The sequence below is a fragment of the Manduca sexta genome, chromosome 18 (assembly GCF_014839805.1).
Source record: "Manduca sexta isolate Smith_Timp_Sample1 chromosome 18, JHU_Msex_v1.0, whole genome shotgun sequence".
NCBI classification, from domain to species: domain Eukaryota; kingdom Metazoa; phylum Arthropoda; class Insecta; order Lepidoptera; family Sphingidae; genus Manduca; species Manduca sexta.
Window position 1 is genome coordinate 14,637,996 of NC_051132.1, and position 21,998 is coordinate 14,659,993.

At 34.8% G+C, this 21,998-nt stretch overlaps 1 protein-coding gene across 1 annotated transcript in view; it reads left to right on the forward strand.

Annotated features, from left to right (window-relative positions):
• LOC115440269 overlaps nt 1–21,998 on the forward strand; it is a 112,901-nt gene that overhangs the window by 47,166 nt on the left and 43,737 nt on the right. Inside the window, exon 2 of the mRNA XM_037440000.1 lies at nt 19,883–20,024. Within this exon, the coding sequence (XP_037295897.1) occupies nt 19,883–20,024 (142 nt within the window). The remainder of the gene's footprint in view (nt 1–19,882; nt 20,025–21,998) is intronic.

Consider the following 21,998-nt stretch of genomic DNA (forward strand, 5'->3'; position numbering starts at 1 on the left):
TTCAAAATTATTTTGAATGTATTAATTGCCTAACAGACGTATTTCATTGACATGATTGATATTTATACTTTATAGACGATATACAAACTACTGTTAGGATAATTGAAAAATTGCAGATACTGCAGAAGAATATATACTCCAAAGTAAGATTTAATGTACATAATACTTGTAGAGGTTAATATAAATCTGCAAAGCCGTATATTATCTGGAATATCATATAGGGCAAATACCCAGACGGGCATAGAAGCCAACGAAACACAGTAAAATAGTAACATTTAAATTCACGTACACACTAATGAATAATTTATTAGATGCACACGCGTTATTAGCGTTAGCACCAATTGTGTGCCAATATAATGATTTCAGCCAATGTCCAATCCATTAGAGCGTTGTGTGGGTGATACATTTTCATCGGTAGTCACCGAGTATAAGTTATTAAAATGTTCGGAAACTAAACTTCCTCTATATTTCTATCTCTATTTCCTACATGTATTATCTAAGGAGTATGACCGGCCCCTCTGTCTAGCGTTGGTGGACTATGAGAAAGCCTTCGATTCGATCGAGACCTGGGCAGTGCTTCAATCTCTCCAGAGGTGCCAAAATGACTATCGGTAAATCGAAGTGTTAAAATGCCTGTAAGATGGGGTGGTAAAGTTTTGGTTTAGCGACCACGAACCGGAAGTCGCAGCGTAGACAGGCACCCCACGAGATGGGCCGACGACCTGATGAGGGTCGCCAGAGTTTGATGAATGAGGGCGGCCCAGAACCAGCCCCTATGGCGCATAATGGGGGAGGCCTATGTCCAGCAATGGACGCTTCCCGGCTGAAATGATGATTATATAAGCTGCAACGCATCGTCACGCACGGCACGAGCATGGTGAATTATTGGCTCGAAACTCTGTTTCAAAAAATCTTTTGCCGTAGAATGTGATATATCACATAATAGGCATTTAAAAACCTAAAATTCTATTAATTTACAATGAGACTATTGTAAATTGTATAGGACGCGTAACGACGTGACCTCGTGCCGTTGGCTGTGGCGACAATTGCAGTACTTTGTACATAAACGACTCAATGGATGCGACAGGCGCCTTGAACAATTTAAATCGTGTAAGTGTTTGTTTTTGTGTAGCAATAAACAAGCGCGATAGATTCATGGTAATATGTAACCACCTGCAACAACGTAACACTAGCTAAGTTGCAGCTATAAGGACATATGATAGATAGATCCGATGAATATTACAGTGAGAAGTTGAAATACCTTAAGAAAATGGCCTGACGTGATAATCAAATGTGCGTGTAAATCGTGTAAAAAGAGACAAACAGTAATCTATCATTAATATTTAGCTTATAAAAGGACACAATATTGACTCATAATTGAGAAATATTAAAGGCTTTTTATATACTTTATTTTACTGTACGTTGAACAGGCTACCTGCTACATTCGGTTCGACTACTTAAGGGTCACATAGATGCTTGAGGTTGAAGCCATTAACGGTTGCCACGAAATCACCTCACTCGTAAGCTGAACACGCCCGGCGTGCTCTCAACTGAGCCGAGAGATTCAAGTGACCTGTAGATCCTATAGATAACACAACAGCGTATCCTCGAAGGGGTAGGTAGCGTTTTTATCAGTAGTACTAATAGTTTTATGATTATTGTAAAGAAACAAGGTGATTCAAACATAAACAATGTACACAGTAGCTAATGTGCTTATAGGCAGGTTTCAATAAAAGAGGAGAATAATTATTCTACATGGTCCCTCAGAAAACTTAATCTAAACTATAAAAAGAAATCAGATTTATTATTCTACACTAATAACATTTTAAATTAATATTCAGTTCTAATTGTTTCACTTTATAAAAATAAAAAAGAGATATATATTTGTCTCGGACTTACGAATTCAACAAAACACTAAAGACTTAAATACCTTTGATCCCGAGTTGAATATTTAACAAGGAAGGACACGTGGCAGGTCCCCACAATACTGGTAATACAAACACAAAAGGATGCTGGTTCCCGTCGGTTTTAATAAAGGTTAACGCACACTTATCGCTTTGGTGGCATATTGTTTCGAAATGTATTATTGACGTAATATGTATATTAAAGATCAAATAAGCTTTGAAACATATTATTATACTTAAATATATTATATACTAGTCTAATGTCGTTATGAATTAACAAGCTGATTTGAAATTCAAATCACGATAATATGAAACTTACTAACGTGTATAAATTTTGTGTTAAATAAAGTCCGTTTGCAATGTACAGTTTTTCGCTGGAAACTGGTTAACTTTTCCAAAAATTCGAAGAATCACGTGGCTTGGCTTAAGTTCAGGCTTAGAATCAGATGTAGTTAGTAGTCCAAACATAAAGTATTTATAGTTTATTGTGTAACGACAGCCACGTTCTTTTTTCAGTGTTACATTACCTATATGTTATATTTTATGTACGTAGATATAGGAAAAAAGGGCTATTTTATGATATAACATCTCAATTTGACCATTAACTCCCACTGAATTTGAAGGACATTTCAAAATTAATTTCGAATTTTCGAAAGTAAACTTACTACGAGGGGCTCAGTCTGCTTCAGGCTTAAAACGTGGAGTGTCGTGATTCGCTCCGGCCGCGACGCTACGTAGACGCCGTCCCAAGGTCAATACAACTCGGAATTTAACTACTGTTAACGCTAGCCTAGTGCGGACTGTCCTTACTGGTTACACTGCATATTTCACAATGTCTGAAATGATGGATTTTACTGCCGTGATAAGACTTGTATATATAAAGTACTTTTAATTAAGAAACTGAAGTCATTTTTCATTAAAAAAAAAGGAAGAACAGCTTCTTCAACTAAAGGTTCAACGAGATTTTTCTCAATTTAGCCCCTTAACAATAAGACTTTTACTGAAAAATCTAATGACGAAAAATATTCATGTGGAAAAAGTAAGTGTCGCCGACCATTCTTTTAGAAAAATATATTTAAGGACTGTAATAAAAAATCATTCGAAGAAATCCGACTGAGGGTTATTTGTTCAGAAACCACAAGTCTAATGATTTGTTACAACTTGTTGCGACAGAACGTAATCCTCTCGAGCAGCAGGAGTGAACTCTGAACGGTATTGCTTGTTTCTCTCTGTTATGTAACTTGTACTGTTTACAAAGTAATGAAACTAGCACAATGATTATTTTGCGTTTTATTAGATTCTTAAGACAAGTGCAGTTTCTGGGAGGATAGACCAATGCAATAAAAACTCTTAATTAAATTTTGATAGTTTTCGTCCAAAAACTGGTTAGGAGCCATTTAACGTACCAGTATTAAAAAAAGAAATGAATACAAGTTCAATGCCAGTTTCTATAAATTATTGCGAAGTATCGTTACAAAAAATAGTTCAAGTTATGCTAAATTATATTTTTGCTAGTATGATACGTTTATAAAAAACATAAGATTGGTAATTTTTGGAAATAAGTAACATACATAATTATGATTGAAACTAAATATTCATGTCTTAATCTAATATTTCTTCGTCTATAATAAATAATTCTCTACGCGTAATTAATACCAATGTTAGGAAATAAGGCTGAATAATGAATTGCCAAGAAGTCAGCCCTTTTTAAGTAATGCATATTAATTATAAACCGATTTTGTATCTATTACGAAATCCACAGTGAGTGTATTATCTTGTTCGTGTGCTCTTTTTTGACACATACCACCATTCATTTACATATTTTTACATGACTCGTAATACATCTAACATAAATGCATAAAATTAACATGTTACCACGCGTATTAAAACAACTTAAAAGTAATTAACCGCCTCTATGACTTTCATACAGGTACGTATTCGAGGTCGTCGCGGAGTACCTCTAGTGACGTCACACACAACTAACATGAATAGACCTACGGTTCACCATACTATGCTCTCTTTGGTTTCTATAACTCTTTAAAAGTGTGGGAGGCGTTCAAGGATCCCGATAGTTTGGACGGTTAATTCGATAGGGAGACAAGGGTCGCGCGCAAACTGTTTAGTGTATCAGCTGCTTTGTTTAGCGACAGATTACAGAGGATCGCGTGAAAAAAAAATACTTCAATATTTATTTTATATCTTATTATCACCAGGATTATAGTACAATATGGTATTTGGAATGTATCGAGTAACTATTCAGTTTATTTAAGTAATTATAGAATCTATACTTGTAAGGTGTTGCGTTCTGATTCACTATCAAGAGAAAATCTTATTATGATAATAACCACCGAGGCGTGCAGTGTTAAAAAGAAGCTTTTTTAAAACCGTCAGCGGCCATTGTGGCGTGAGAACAAAGAGTTCTTTATCCACCGTTTTATTGGTTAATTGACTCGGTAACTTTTGACATTCTACTAGTGCCATCCATTCCTCCCTTCCGCATAGTTTAATCGCGAGTTCCTTTGTTTAATTAAACAGTTCCACTTGAGGCAAACAATTCAGCGGAACAAATAACACGAAACAGAATATTATAGAGCTGTGTTTAAAGTTTATGCTTTAATTATCAGACAATAAGGTTTATTTGCGTTTCAGCAATTTCAGTTGGGTGTAGGATTATTCCTATAATTATTATTGTTAGGTCTTCAGATAGTCGTCATGAGCAATTTTGTTGCAGGGAAAAGTTCTGCGATAGATTTTATACCAAACATACGTTCCTTTGGCTGATTAGAAACTAATATATTTATTAAAAAGCTATAAATTCTATTAAAAGTATAGTCGATCGAATGTATTTGCCCTAAACAAATTGACCACTAAGTCCAAAGGTAAAGGCGCAAGTAACGTTTATTTACTAAGCAGAGCAAATAATGAAAACAGCATGATAGAAACAACACAGAAATATGTTGTGTGTTCTCCGATATAGGAACTATTAAAGAGCGGGGGACGAAAATCTGGCTCGTCGTTTCGCATGTCACCCTCGCTCCATTTGTTCACAAAAAAAACCTTCAATATTTACACACATAAACCCACTCGTACAATTAGTCAAACGTATGTCAATAATCGTATTTGTAATTCGTGTGTACTCATGGTGATGTTGAAAAAAATCGAACCTAACACGTCCTCGCTAATCTTTAGTTCGCGAACGAGTGGGCATGCGGCGCGCGGGCCTCAGTTCGTCGACCCCAGGCCGAGTTGCGTAACGTCCAAAATTAAGGATTTCGGTTGGGGAAGACTCGGCGTCACTCGCTCAGTTTGAATGGCTTTTGTTTTTTTTATTGGATTTTCCGGGTCATATTACTTCGTTGCCTGGACTTGAGTATGTTGTAATGGATACAGTTAAATAAATTGTAACTTTAAGTATTGGTCGGATCGGCTATAGCAAGACAAGAGTAATATTGCGCTTAAGTCATAATACAGTAAATATTTTTTTTTTTTTTATTATTTAAAAATGATCAAAGTTTGATTCTTATTTCACTCTTCTACAATCAAATTATTAAAAATGTTGTTCTCAATCATAATTATTTAATGAAATATATGAAAAGGTTGTATCTATTTGATTGCGTGAGTTTTACTACTATAACACCTCAATTAAACAACAAAAAAAAATTATTAACATTGTCAAAACTTGACCCGCGTCGCGTACGTTAAAAGTTTGAGCTTACAGTATAGCTTCGGTTGTGAATGCAAATTTGTTCTGCGCAGCTCCAGAGCGTTGCTTTGATGCGAAAATAAATTATTATTTGCTTTTCACGGTCCTAAATATTTCGCACGGTTTATTTTATGAAAATATAATGCGGAACACATTGCGAATAAAATTTTAATATTGAATGATGAGCTGAATTAAACTTTAATGCATTTTACTTAAGGTGAAAGCTCATGTGTCTATACGGTCCGAAGCGTTAGGCAGCTAAGCAGGTTGCTTTTTTTGTATTATTTGTTAGGACGCCATTTTTTTTTTGTAAAAAATCACAAATTGTACAATATCGGACCCAACAAGGAACACTCAGCGGTGGCGAAGGGTTCATATTAGAACCCAATTTTTGCCGGCTTCCCTTTCGTATTTTATGTAAACTCGAATTATCATTAGAACGATTTGCAGACCGCAGTTATGCATAATATTAGAAACTATAAGTAATATTGGGTTCTCATCCGCCAAATATCATTCTTCGCTGCGGGAACGCAGGCCCCAAAATAATGTCGCTGAAATTGCCTTACGTAACACAATATTACAACATAACGACTACACATAAACAAACAATGTGGGTCACATTTAATCTCAAACCAAACACACCAGCTATGTACATCCGTAGATCTTCGGTAACCGAGGGACATCCCGCGGGATCGTAACAATGAAGTCCCGGCTCTTTAATCGCGGCTCGTAGAGGATGCTATGCTAACCCGACTCACGTGTAGGAATAGCAGGCTCCCCAGGGATGGACCGATACACGACCAAAACTGGTTAACAAAGCTCCGAGGATCGTTGGTTAACTGATATTATGTCGTGAGATTAATGAAGTTTTTGTTTGGAGAACATTTTGCCGAAGGAAGTCTAGCATCAAATATCTGGGAAAAATTAACTTACTAGGGTAATAAATAAGCATTGAAAACATAATTGAACTCCTATATTTTTTGTAGTATGGTAAATATGTAGGTATAATTTCTCAAATTACTAATCTATAAAATTCAGGAATATAATTAAAGGCAAGAGGATCAATGTTCGTTTCGGATAAGTAAAAATTATACTAGCTCAGAAAATCGTTAAGCTTATCCATTTTCATACGAGAATGGGGTCGTTACGAGATATTTTCTTTATACAAAAAAAGAACTATCATTGCGAGATATCTTCTAATAAATTGCTATTAAAGTGTATTGTGCGGCACCAGCTGGCGTTTACTACAAAACTATTCTATTCATAATTCATTCGCCACGATCCAAACTGGGGAGTTTCACCGACGTGTTCCCTTGTCATTTCATTTTGAATTATTGAAGAGTATTGAAATTATATGAATCTCATATGCTCAATGTAATGTTGATCGAGATGGATTGTATCGTGTTGAAAAGGAATGAAAGCAATTTGTGTTAAGTATATTTTTTCCCCCTAATTATGTGCGTCATATCTTTTATTTGCGTTTAAGACATGAGTTGAGTTGAGATGGTTAAAACAAGAGCAACCATCTTTGCCTGTTTGAGGCAGTCTCTTTAATTTATAGATAGTGCACGTCCGGGTTGCGGGTTAATATTGGGCGTCTTGGACTTAACTGGTAATGCATAACGAGTTCTCGCCCGAATTAAAAATGGAAAGGCAATACCGTGTGAATAGATACCGCTGCAATTGAAAACACTGTCGTGTTTAATTTTGTGGTGTGTAAGTAGTAACTATTATCTATATTTATAACTATTCACACTAGGAAAACCGTCTTCTTCATTACTATAGCACGAAGGTGGCAACCCTAGGTGAGACTGAATAGTTTGAGTTCATGGCAAGAGGTAAAAAAAGAATGTGCCTACGTTATTATCAGTTCATTATTTTAATAATTCAACCTTTATAAATTCAGAACCAACGGTATATATTTTTCTAAAAATACGTGCCCTACATTCTTTACGAAGAACAAATAACTTATTATATTTTTTTATGTTTTGTACCTCAAAGTGAGTAGGCTTTGTTCTGTCTACGGTCGCGGTACTTGAAAAGAATTAACCGCCCTCTTTATAAACATTTTTATATCTTAATGTGACTTTGAAAGTCATTTAGCACAAGTTACCTACTTGAATTTGCTGTAATGTAAATATATTTTATGCGATTGTTACACGTCATTTTTATTAACATGTTTTCCAGTGATTATATCTCTAATTACTCAAGAATGAATCTGCATAATTCGTCCAACAGAAACGGCTTTGACATCGTATTATTTAATTTCAGAATATACCGTACATTGAAATAATGTGTTCCAAACAAATTGTGATTTATGTTCTCGTTAATTTGTTTTTCTGAAACGCGTTCCGCCTTGGTTGCGTAAAAATCTTTGCTAGATGGGTCATTAACTAAACAAATATTATGTTTGTTCACTCATTCAAGATTACTTAGTATAAATCATTTATAGTTCTGATGCCAATTTTTATAGCTTAAGAGTCACATCACTTTGTCCTGTTACCTCGTCTATGCCTGTTAGTCGAGGCAATGCGGCTGCTTGACAAGACTGGCCTAGTCTTTACGGATGTTGACTTTACGAATGAACAACACCTCAGTTCCCGTCGTGACCATGAAGGCTGCAAAGTCTTCGAAACGTCGGGAGAAAATAATAATATAAAAAACCGCGATAAAATCCGTTAAATAGTTTTTAGTTCAATGTCTAATAAATGTTTTTTTTCACGGCATAGTGTTTTTGATAATTTATACCTAATTTCGGATGTTGGAAAAGTTTATTATAGGACGTCGTTTGAAATTCACAGTCAGGTTATATAGAATTCTGTCTGAAGAAAGTTGGGCCCATCGAGCGACTATAGCGGCGCATGTTATTCCGTCTACCAGCCGTCTGGCGGGGATTACTTATCAATAAATTATGTATTCCTTTGGGAGCGTTGATGGTTATACATAATAAAGTATTGTGAAATGTAATACATTTATTTATTAATTATTATTTGATTTTCGAATGTTGAATTTCTTACTTTCTTTTCATGCACCTACCATGATTATATATGCACCACCTTAAGGTTGATTGGTAGAGAATGCCTATGACATCAAGTCCGACCGTATACTTTTGTTTATGAAGTAAATAAATAATACCTAGGTCCAAAATAGCGTACACGTGTGTAAAACTTTATTTAAGTAACAGAAGGGTATAAACAACCACGAGGTGCTCGCAAATAACTATTTTTTTATTCTATTAACGATGATTTATATTATTACACTATTACGTATCGTAACCTTGCCAATAATTCTTTCTTAAACCAAATTTTTAAACCCAAAAAATCCCACATCAAAGAAGTTACATCAAATACTATTACTGAGTAAATGCATGTCGGAGTTTATAAAAGCTAATGCATTTAGACAGAACATGCGGAACCCATTAGCCGTGTTCATTAGAGAATTAAGTTATCCTTACTGATTTGTTAGAACACAGAGTGGGACAGGGCACAAAGCCCTCGCCCCGAATGGATAATAGGCTTCCGACTCCCCGGGCTGAGCTCGGCGCCGTATATGCCGAGATTTAGTATTGTAGTGGATTTAATGGAACCTGAAGGCTGTCTAAACGTTTTTTCTAGTTTAATTTTTGATGTTGTTTTCTATGACTAAAGTATTAATAAGATTTTTAAAATTCCTTCATTAATATGAAATTGTATATTATTCCTGGATATTGAAGGTTACCTTTAATGCTGAAAACGCAAGGGCAATCACGAGTAGAGTTTATTTTATAAAAAAATCCTCGAAAATCTTTATTGCATTACTCAAGCTGTTGTGAGGTGTTTAATACTAAAAAGATTAAAAAAATACTCAACCCTGAGCTTTCATAGTAGGTATATTGACATTTAACTACCGTGACATTTCAATTTCCTTTATCTTAATTTATCAAATGACTATACATGGAAATCGCCTATCAATATGTGTACACTACAAATTATGTTGAAATATCTGCCTAAAATATTATGCACAGAAATTAATCATGAGTTATATTGTTTACGTTGTCTTCAACTCGTGTTGAAAATAACGATAACTGTAGTTGTGAATGGGTCGTATGTGGGTTAAGAGGCTTGACTTTTCAAGTTGTATTATTGACCTCTTAACGTTTTGAACAGAATGCGTTGTGTTATTTTTGGATTTGATTGATTGTTGCTTTGTTTTCAAATGTCTTTGTTTAACCAATTTTTCTATATTACTATGAAATCGAATTTTCATAATAAGGAAATGTAGAAGTTTTCACCAATTGTATCGTAATACAATGCCTTTGCAACGAGTTGTTTCTTTTATAAAATAAATAAAAGATTATAGAAAAGCGGATGGTTTTGTGTTTCCTTCCGCGAACATAAATGGTCAATAAAACATAAATAGTACTAAAATATAATTGTACCAGCTCTATATTAGATACTGTACCACTGTTGGGCACATGTTTTCTGTACTATTGACAGAGTATAAAAGAATATACAAAAATATAAAAATGTTTCTCATTAGATGAAAGTATAATATGATTTGTTCCTCGTCGTACTGTATGTCCCTGTACATAGGATAAAGCAGAGCTTGCAATTTGTTTTTTATATTGATTCCACCCGTAAACATGCCTTTCGGTGCTTTCCTCTCTGATTGGAAACGGTCGAAGCAATTTTTATTGCATAATTTACACTCGCAATTGTGTTTTTAAAACATACATTGAACAGTTTTTGGATTAAAGTTTAAATTGACCGTGATAAAGAGATTTGTTGGATAAGTTGATTTAAAAGTTGGTATCATTATAATTAATATTCTTTATGAAATTTAATGATGAAGCGAGTAGTTATTAAGGTTAATGGTTATCACCACGTCAGCACTTAATCAGTACTTAAGAAGACCATATAGAACTTTGGACTATACAATCCTACACGACTGTACTTCTGCGCTCGCATCCAGTGACGTCACATATTTAATCTCATTCTGTGTTAGTCATGCTTAATGAATCTTAATTATTTTTCTACACTTTTTCCTCTCTTACCGTCATTGTATTTTTTGTCGTGTTACGACAGTCTTGTTCGTATGTTTTTTGGCATAGCAAAACCAAATTATGTAAGTTTCCTCTCGCCGGCGTCCATGTTTCTGGAGATGTATAATTTTTTCAGACCGCTGTGTATTTGTTTTGGAATTTAGTGTTCCGGCATGTATATTCGTTTGAACTGTGGCTGTTTTCGATGCCCGTGCCAAGACTGTTCTAGCAGTATTGTTGGCTTGATTCTGGCTGTAGTTTAGAAAACTAAGTTGTTATTGGGTTTGGTAATTTATGGATTTTACACATACGAGCGACAAAGTACTTTTCCCTTAATGGTATTTCGTAAACTCCTTGGGCGAAGCCATTAATTTAAGAATGAAATATTTTCGAACAAAATTAAACGATTACAAAATTTTACGGTAAAAGGAGACAATCATTATCTTCCTCACATATAAATCACAGGAATGTTGGAAAAGGATTTTTGTCATCTTTGTGATTAAGTATGAACGTAGCGTCAATCGCGTCTAGCCGAGTCGGCGCAAAGCGCTCACTTCGCCTAGCTAAATGTGAATGTCTAGGTCGACGGGTGAGTTGGAGGGCGCCCTAGGACGCTGTTCTGTTTAATCGCGTTTGCAATCATACTGTTTACGTATATTTATGTACTCTTGACTAGGATGATGGTAAATATTACATTTTTTGTTAGATTTACTATGCCAACATTTATTTAATGAATATATTAAGTTTGAAATTTATTACTGGGAAATGAATTTATAACGTGATGTATGCAGAATTTTGCATATACATTATACAGTGGGCTATAATGACATCGGTTATGACGATCTACCAGCTAAAACGACGGAATGGCTAGGTGCCGGCCGAAGCTCATACAAACAAATACTTATTTGAACATACCTACCACTCAAAACAACCTCAGATATAGCGTCCAGGTGAGGTGTTCCTTCAATGAAGTTATAAGGGGTTTCGGTTTTAATTTTATTTGCTACACTTCTATGAGCCTTATTTTCAATAATATTTACATGGATAAAAATAATATTTATATCTTTAAAAGTTCTAAGGATGAATAATGCCCTAAATGGCGCCAATAACGTGTTTCAAGTAACACAGTAACATGTGTGCGTTAAAAAAAATGTTCGCGCCGGCCGGAAACCGAAGCCGCCGCTTGTTTACGATACAGCTTTACTGCCCTTGAGCTAATTCAGCAGCTAACTTTGTATACAGCGTGTGTTATCCCTAATTTAATATAATATGTATTCAGGGCTTCCAAAATATGAAAAAATATGTCTTTTCCTGCCAAATACTGTAATAGTTTATACAATAATACGTTTAATATTAGTGTGCGTGTCAACGCTGTCGTCTATACAGCTTCAAGCTTGCTCTCCTGTAGGACACGTCTTACTGCCTACAACGGTGAAAACTTAACACTTACTATACATATAATAATTTTATACTTAGGTACTTATCGTGTTAAACATCGGAGTAAGGCGACACAGTTAGCTCTCGCGTAATAAGTTTGTGTCTGGTGTTGGATGTTAGTTTGGATAGAGCGTTCAGTGGATGTTAATGTATTGAATTTTCGCCACAGATGTATTGTGTGCATATTGCATAAGTCCATTGTCCGTGTTGTTGTAGATTTGGTAGTCCACGCCGCATAGTATCGGTCCAATAATTCATAACTCTATGCCAAGAATACTTGTGTGATAGATAAATTTCCGGGTTCTTTGTAATATTTAGATTTTCCAGTACTACTAGTATTATGTCCGTTTACACAATGACTACTGTTTCGTGTATACAATGACTACAATAAATTTAATATTTTGCATGTTTAAATCAAAAATGATGGTATTGTACCAAAAAATAAGATATAAAATAAATGAAAACAAATTACAATTCGAATGCCTGCTCTTATTATAGACGAGATAAGTATCAAAACGTGGCTTAAATTAGCTCAGTATTATATAAATTCGCTACTCACCGTGGCGGTAACTTCCTGCACATAATCTTGGATGGAAGACGTCCAAGTTTTTATTGTGGAAACCACAAACCACATCTCCAAAGCGGCGTATCGTGACTCGTGAGAGGGTTGCTGGCAGGGTTTCGTACTCACTGGCCTGAATTTTGGACCGTCATATATCGAACAAGACTGATTAATCTATGCTGGCGTTGTACGCGTGTATACTATAAACGGTGCAGGATTGAGTTGTGTATACAAAATTGTGTAGGTATTTATAAACAGATGAATCACTGATTATGATGAAATGAGCTTCCGAAATGGTTCAAAACTTGAACTACAGTCCATTTTTAATGTTATCTTTTCAGTGCTCAAAACGGAAGTAACAGTTGTGATGCAAATGGTTTGAATATAAAATTCAAAAGATTTTTAAGACTAAGTTCAGTCTCCAGATCAAAGTAATTGAATTTCCAAGCAAGTCGTAAGGTTTCCGAGCTTTCCTTTACTAAGAACCGCAACCGCGATGGTTTAATATTCTCTCAACGTGAACTCTCCTTATCTGAGATTAAACTCACCTCATTTGAGTACAGTTAATAAAAATGAAGAATTTATTTACTTTAAAACCGTAATGGACTACCTACTTAAAGTTAACTTACCTTTTTTGTAAAAGCATGTGTTGCATTGATCTTATGTGTTTCTGTCAATAATATATTTATAAACATATATTGTAATTGTAAAAATAAATATTGGAAAGCTAATCATGGTCTTTATTTTAATAAGTAGAAAAAAATAAATTCAATGCTAGTAGAGAAACGTTTTTGACAGTACAGTCAGCAACTCTGGAGCAAGAGCGCAGTAAAACTTTTAAACGAAGTGGCATTTCATTTTTTTATATCCGATCTGACTTCTTGTCTGTCTAGCTTCTAATATACGTTTCATGTATATTTATTTAAAGATCCACATATAAATTAAGACCGTAAAACTATTTTTACTATCCGTACTACGTAACGTAATCTTTCAACTTGTATAACGTCTCGTCGGTTGATGGGAAACTTGGCAGACGTAACAACATCCCGTTCCCTAATACCCTACAGGGACACCGTAGCGAAGCGGACCGTGAACACTACGCCGACAGGTTACTCCATACTGTACCTACCATATTATTTACCATAACGTTCGGATTTTTATTCTCATAAAATATTTTTTGATTCCTTTGTATCGATCGTCCCTGAGTAAAGCGAAATACGTTTTAAAAATATGTTCCCCGGTTCAAAATACAGGTATCCGTGAATTTTTCGACGCAAATAATTAAAACAAACGCGGTGCCGTGTTACTTTTTCGCCGGAACGTAGTTTTCAACACAGGTTTTATGAAATCAGTGTTATAACTTCTACATGAAACTCGTTTGTGTTTTCCTTTAAATTTTGTGCATCACATATTGCCTGTTTCACTGTGGCGCTGTGACGTCAGCGTCCATTGTAATTAAAACTTTAAATTTTGTAGTTTTCTTTGTGTAATATGGAGCAGCTAAAGTTTCTCAAGTTGGGCTCACAAGCCCCCCACCCGCCCCCTCTCATACGGGCGATTGTAAACTTTCGTAATAAGAACACCGCACTATAATCACCGCTCGGTCCGCGTCCCTGAGTTTTTGTGAATCTTTCTTCATTTGAGTCGTGACTCGGTTTACTTTCAACGAGTTTTGTACCTTTTTCCCTCCGTTTTCGAATAAAAATTCCCTCGACGAAGTTAAAACTCGTTTGAGATTATTTTTCAATGATAAGGACATGCATTTTTCAGTTTTATTGCTGAGCTCAAAAGCTCTTGTCGGTAACTGTTAAATTTATTTCTTTAGTTATGTAGTGACTAGTAAGTTGACTATCTTAAGATTTAGTTTAATACCTCATCCTAGAGAGGAAAAAGCGAGGACTCGACCCCTATCACTTCATGAAACATAATAATTTTGGTGAAACGTATGTAAATGCACATTTGTCACCGCCTAATTTAACTTTATCTTTAAAATCACGACCTTGTACTTATATAATTAAATAAGACACATTATTTAAATTTTGTCCCATCATAACGTATAGCTCAAGTTTCACTACAAATTTCCGTGAATCGCGGATCAAAGATGGGCCGAAGCGGACACAGATTTGAATAAACTCAAAGGTAAAGTTGAAATTCTTTTATTCCCGAGGGAGATGTGAAAAGTTTTAGAATATTCCCGGCGTGTCGCTTACGTGTTGCCCGATGCGGTGGAGCGTTAATCTCGAGACGTTTCAATTACACGGACAAACGACCACCCCGGTCGAGAACGGAGCATGGAATACTATTAAGAATGTATTTTCAACAAATAAGTATGATGCCGACTAATAACGATTAACGTATTTGTTGATATTTTTGTATGTACAAAATAGGTGATTTTTTTACGGTTACAGTATTTAAAGACAGAATGGAAGAAAATATTTTTCTATTCAAAGTTAAATATCAGTTTTTTAACTGCAGGTGCTACTTCTCCAATCTTGTATCACGGATATCAATGAGAATTTACGCGATATATATTTTAATAAATTAAAGTTTCCCATATACTTTAGGCAACTTAATAATAAATAAGCGCGTCATGTACCTACCATGATCATTACGCTGTTCATAACCAATTGAATATCTTAAGTTTTTACGTTATTTATGCGCTTCAAAAAATCAATGTAATATCTAAACTGTCATAGAAAAAGCAAGATAACTTCTACAACCGTTCATTAACACATAATTATTAATTATACATGTAAATATGTTTATAAATACCCGATGAATGACGAATTAACATGACACAATGTAGCGTACTCCGCAGTTGGGGAGCGTGCAAGTCATTGGTAGTTGATATGTACAACGATTTCTAATACGTGCGTAATTAGTGCCACACGTGACGGAATAGCGCTTATCGCCTGCCATCTAAATGGGTCACTGTGGATGCCCGATGGTGTTTACGTTTCTTGTGAAATGTGGACCGTGGGCCGCTGCGGGTAGTACTGGGTAGTCCTTATGTTATCGAGATTATCGCTTTCTTACTAGATACAAAGTTTATGTAGTTGTTTGGATGTTTGTTAGAAATAACATAGAAATAGGTGATTGGATTTGGATGAAATGCATTATTTACCCGGATTTGTATCATATGTGTAATATAATGCCCGATAGCAAACGAGACTCTGGCGGCCCATCAAGCCGCATTATATCAGTGCCGTTACAGTCTGAACTTGTCTTTATATCTACATAAGAAGTTGAAGAAGTTATACTACATTTTTAGAGTAATAAAATGATCCGAATGAACAATATAATTCTAAATGAATCGCAGTTTCCTATTACCTAACAACTAATAACTGGAAAATATGTGTATCTTACTCCTTTGCTTATCCCTGGTAATGTAAACAGAAAAGGTGCAATCTATTTATTTAGATTCTAAAATACCATCCTCTGCAATTTAACGCAGTACATCTTCCAATAGACGCCTGGAATGGTATAACTATTAAATCATTGTAAATATCGACCGCGCGTCGAATCTGGGTCCAGTAGTTCGATAAGCGATTCATTTCCATTTCCACCATCAATCTTATCTGTAATCGACGTGGCCGACCGTTTACGATTGTTTATCGATAAAATATTACGCCAGTGACGTCACTGGGCCACCCAATGTTGCGCGCTGTATCGGCTACAGATGACGCAACGCCGGGGATTGACGAGGTAGAAAGAAATGATGTTTTTCACTATCTCTACCCTACTAACAAAATATTTGTACTGGAAATGTGTTGCGCGAAAAACACACTTATGGTTTATACCGTAAATGCGTTTTAGTATTGCGTCAGGGCACTTGTGTTCTACAGTTAAAATGTTTTTTAAATTAGTACCAGATTAGTTGTGCGATTTAAAACAAGGCATATTGTTTTCATTAATTAAGTATATAGCATAATAAAGAGCTCTATAATGTAAAACGTATTCTACACAATTAAGGTATCGCGTAGCTTTTACCTTGTTTTAGTTTAATTACAAGTTCAAAGAAATAAAAAAGGCTAGACATAACCCCATTTTTACACTGGCCACTGTATTGCTAAGTATATTATGTAAGAAAGCAGAAAACAAATTAATATTATTTGCTCTACCTTCTATCTGAAGCATAGATCATTAATACACTAGCATGGAACCTAAATCCCACTTTCTTGTGTATCTTGCTAGCTAAAGACGTGATGGATTCTGACCGAAACTTCAATATATATGTATTCAGGGATGCTTTACCCAGCAGAGTCAAACATTTAATTATTTATATACAACCATATTGTTGATAAAGCACCCTGTATACACATTCGAACAGTAGCTTCGGGCGCAATAAATAAAATTACAAACGTACCACGTCAACTGCATTCATGTTAAAATTATTATTGTAAATAATAAATTTAATAATATTCAATAGACTGCATTGTAAAAAAGATTTTAATGTGCATCAAGTATCAACCAACCGGCGACTTCGGGGCGTGCCTGTGGCTATAATACTTCATTGGACGTGACATGTCGAAAGGGTTTTAAAGTGCAGGGAAATCGGGAACAAAGGAATATAGTTTGTTTATTATTCTTCTGGGATACAGCCTTTCCTCGGAATAAGTCAATAATTTTAAGAAAAAATTCTTCGTCTTAGAATCGTTTCAGTAATTTTAGAGATTTCTCTCTTACAATCTTTAAAGTATAAGATAAGAGATGTAGATTAGTTCACATAAGAGCCATGGCTGAAAAAATAGTGCTGTATTCAAGTCCGTGCCCCAGCACATTATTACGCTGAGTAGTCGCACGCCTGCAACAGCCACGACCCGCGACGTACAACTAGCAACCCCAAAAAAAGTGGCTAATTTTAATTCAAAATTTGTTCAAACTGTAATACTGAGACGGTGGCAATTGAAACTATTACTATTTATTTATTGTTGATATAAAAGCTATTTTGATGAAATTATTAATTTCTATTTTATGAGGGGTTTGCTCCGGCTTGTGTTTTTATGGCGATCTTGTAGAATTGCATGCTATATAGAACAGATTCCACTGAGAAATTGTTAGAGAGTGCAATACCGAGAGCCTTCCGGTTCAACTTCCAAACTCATTGCAAATATTTTAAAGCCAAACATTTGTCTTACTCGCTGCGCCGGGAAACACTTTAATATACAGGTTCTGTAGATCACTCTGTCTTTTACTGAGTCCTATTTATATCACCAGAAAAAATATTGAAGATGCACAACATTGAAAATTTAATAACATGCAACATTTTTATTATTTAATATTCGCACTTCATACGAATTACGATGACAATGAATGCAACCGCATGACGGGTGAGTCATGTGAAATTATTGAAAACTTGCGTAACGTGTGTTGCGCGCGCGCACGTTTGTGACATAATAACCTGACAAGGTTCATTTACATCGATACTGTGATGTTTGGATAGCGAGCGGCTTCCTGAAGAACATTGATTTTTTTACCATTTGTTATGAGATATTATTGTTATTTTCTTTTTTGAAGAATTAATGTTTGCCAAAATATTTAAGTGTCATTTTTACCTAGCACCCTTGAATATTGTTATACGAAGTATACTTAGTTGTTATTGCGCCTATTTTTTTCCTTAATGCATAGCTAAAAGTACAATGTAGGGACTTTAAGATATTATAACAAAATAGACTACAATATTGGAAGTAGATATTATGTTTCTTTCACCTTTCTTAGAGATAATTGTTAATCATAAAAGAAATTCATATTTTTAGAAAAGCTCTATAATATACTTCACCTTACTTCTAATAATAAATTTCTCAGTATTATATTTTGAACTTATTGAACCTACGTTTGTTATTTAAATTAAACAAAGCACTTAAGTTGTGTCTTTATTTGTGCAAAGAAATTACAGGGCCAATTAGATTAATTATATTTATTATATTAAATACTCATAATTAAAATACACAAATTAACTAACTACTTCCAACAAATTTGGAAGTACCTTGCCAATCTTTCAGCCTCGTTAGGTGTGCTCATCATGCATATTAAGTGTTGTGTACGTGGAAATTTAATCTTATTATTGTAATTGAATGTGAGAACTCCATTTGTTGAATTAAAGGGGCAATGACACAGGCGAGGTATTTGGAATTCTCATAAATATATATTTCTGTATAAAAATAATTATATTAAAATAATCTTTTGCTGTATTTCTTTTTTCTTATATTTTGTGATATTATTGTTTATTACACCTACCTATATTGTTTCATCTCTGTGTGATCCAAAGGCTGATTGGTAGAGAATGTGTTCGACAATAAGCCCGCCTTTATAAATTGATGTACAAAATGTGTGTAAATAAATAAGTAATTAAAATATATAAATTCCTTGTCATATCCGGAATTGAAACATACAGTATGTTTTAGAAACAGGAAGAGCAAAATAAAGATCAAATCTTTAATTTAATTTTGGCTACTGTATGCTAGAAAATAATTAGTTAACAATTTTATAAGTCTTAGTGAAATATTCTATAATTGACATGGAATTTGTGCAGAGTTAGAAACTTATCACAAAAAATCTAGTCGAACCGGTTTTGGATCGTTAGTTCTTAATTATTTTTGTACACAAAATTGTTTATAAAAATATAAAATACTATACTTTTTTTTAATGTTCAAATAATGTCATTAAAACAAAGAAATACGACTTTTGTTACATAATTTCGTTGCAACTTGCAACTGTAAATGGAATTTATTTATGAAGTTTGTTAATATATCGATATAATGTGCAAAGTTGCATCGCGGTGCTCCAGTTGTTAGTTGCTACATTACATTGTTAGTTGTGATGTGAAAATACGGTTGTGCGTGTGCTTCGTATGGAAAAGTTGTTCGTATTCCTACTAAACTAAGTTGTATAATTGTGATTATAAAATAACATAGGTAGGGTAGCTGAAAATGGAAGTCAAGTAATAAATTATAAAATGTAGATTACCTATAATATATAAGCCATTATGAAAATATTTGTATCCGTACGTATTATAGTTTTACTTCAAACAATTTCTTGATTTGTCAAATTGAAATACATAACAAAAGGGACAAACCTATTCCCGAAATGACAGGCAAAGATGCAAACTAGGGTACCCAATTTTAGTCATGTATGTTACGTCCCATGATGTATTAACGGTGAGCCTATCGATTAGAGAAGGCAATTAACCACAACACATACAATTCAAATAAAAATAAAGACATGTATATTTAATATACGCATATATTTGTCAACAGGAACACCACCTCCAGAGGGCTATATCCGGCACAGGGCTGATCATACCAACACCAGAAGTATGCGAGGTCAGCGACCTCGAGTTCTACGCGCGATGCTACCCGCCCGACTACAAAATGCCCAAGCAGCACATACATATGCAGCGTAAGTACATTATTTCATCATCATCATCATCATCATCATCAACAGTATATGGTCATATATTTAATATTTTACTTCTGTCGCCGGACGGAGGCAGCTCGCAACATTTCTGGAAATCTTTGGGAGAGGCATTATTTGTTCAGCAATGGATAGCATAATTATGTTATGCTGAACAAATACCTCTCTTAAATATTATGTACTTGTCTATACGATTTTATTCATATACTTAAATAATATACTTAAGAGATTGTTATCCATGAAAGTTTGATAGGAGTTTTAAAATAGGTAACAAGAGCCGCTCTTAGGGTCCGTATGAATAGAATATTCGTACCAAAGACACAGCCAGTTTTACATCTTCTAAGCAAATAGTTATCGTAATTTATAAACCGACCAAATAAACGATAATAAACGAGCACGCTCTACATTAGCTGTTCAATACGATAACTGTCAAATAAATTAACTTTAAACCTGTGTAACAGGCCCTAAATGTACAAATAATAGGTTGTAACTACGCTATATCCACGTTTATTATTCAAAACGCAGAGATATTTGGAGATTTAATGCGCTGGCAGTACTAACGTCCTTTAATTCGCAGAGCAAACCGACAAAAGCCGATCACGAATCGCTTTGACACGCTCGGGAGAGCACAGTACCATCATCCTGTGTCCGTTAGCGGCTGCTTTCTGCAGTTTTATATCTCTGTTACATGACGAAGGATTTAGTTGAACGTCTGATGGTAACCCAATGCCTTCTCATACAGATTATCAGTAAGACCTTCTTACTTAATTTATTAATAACTACATGGTAGTGAGCTGCCGTGACCTTAAAAATTATGTCATAATCCCCAGTAATTACACCGACGATATCAATAAATCAAATAATAGTGCTTACATACTACTGATTATAGACAGGAATAGACGAAATGACAGTATGTACCCAGGCAGGTTATTACGGAGTTCTACTACTAGTAAAATAGCTATCTCTCTTTTGTGTTACCATACTGCTAGTGCCATCTGTTTTCTGTTTACCGAACCTTGGTTTATCATTCATAAGGCTGCATTCCGACCTAATTTTTCCCGGATCCGTCCTAGTTTGCAAAGCGTGCGGAGGGCTTTACAAAATTAATTTTAAAACGCCAACACAAACTTACTTTGGTTTTTCTTTTCAAAATTATAAAAAAAGTATCTGAGAGAAACTGGCGTCCATAGTGCAAGGTTTTTTAATACTACGTGCCACAACAGATTTTACGTATATTATTTTAAACCAAACACCCATTCTCAGTCTCGCTCGATATCTTAAAACAAAATGGAATGGATCTGATATAACTTCCAAAACTAATTACGTCTGTCCAAGTCGGAATTCCGAAGACAAGTCCTTACCCACCCTAATAAATGGAATATTTGAAAATGCTTGACAATATAGTTCAAAAAAGAACAATGTAAAACATAACATTCAGCTGTTAATTGATCCAAATTTATATTTAATTCAAGTTTGATAAATGTAAAATTTGCCTCCGACAGATAAGTCGTAGTCTATTAATTATACTATGCGCACATGCATATTGCATACCAGGTTTAACAAAACACAGACTGATTAAAATGACGTCAAACTCGTCAACAACAGTAACACGCGGAGGCAATTTGGACGCTCAGTTTGCACACGTTGTGAGGGCTTTGAAACGTTCGTGTGATGGGCAATGGAGTATTAGGGAGTGTGGGCAGGACGCGTGACGCCCATTGTTTTGATTAGTGTGGGGACGGCGAAATACAAAGCACTCTGAGGCCGCTCTAAGTATGTAGACTCTATGGAATAGTATTGTAATACTAGTTGACCCGACAGACATCCCGTCTTAACTATGAATTTGCAGCGCACATTCTGTCAATCGCTGACAGTTATTTCAAACAATTGACAGTTATATAAAATTAATATTTTCGTCAAGTTTTCTTAAATTTTCTAATTTTCCGCACAATTTCTTGA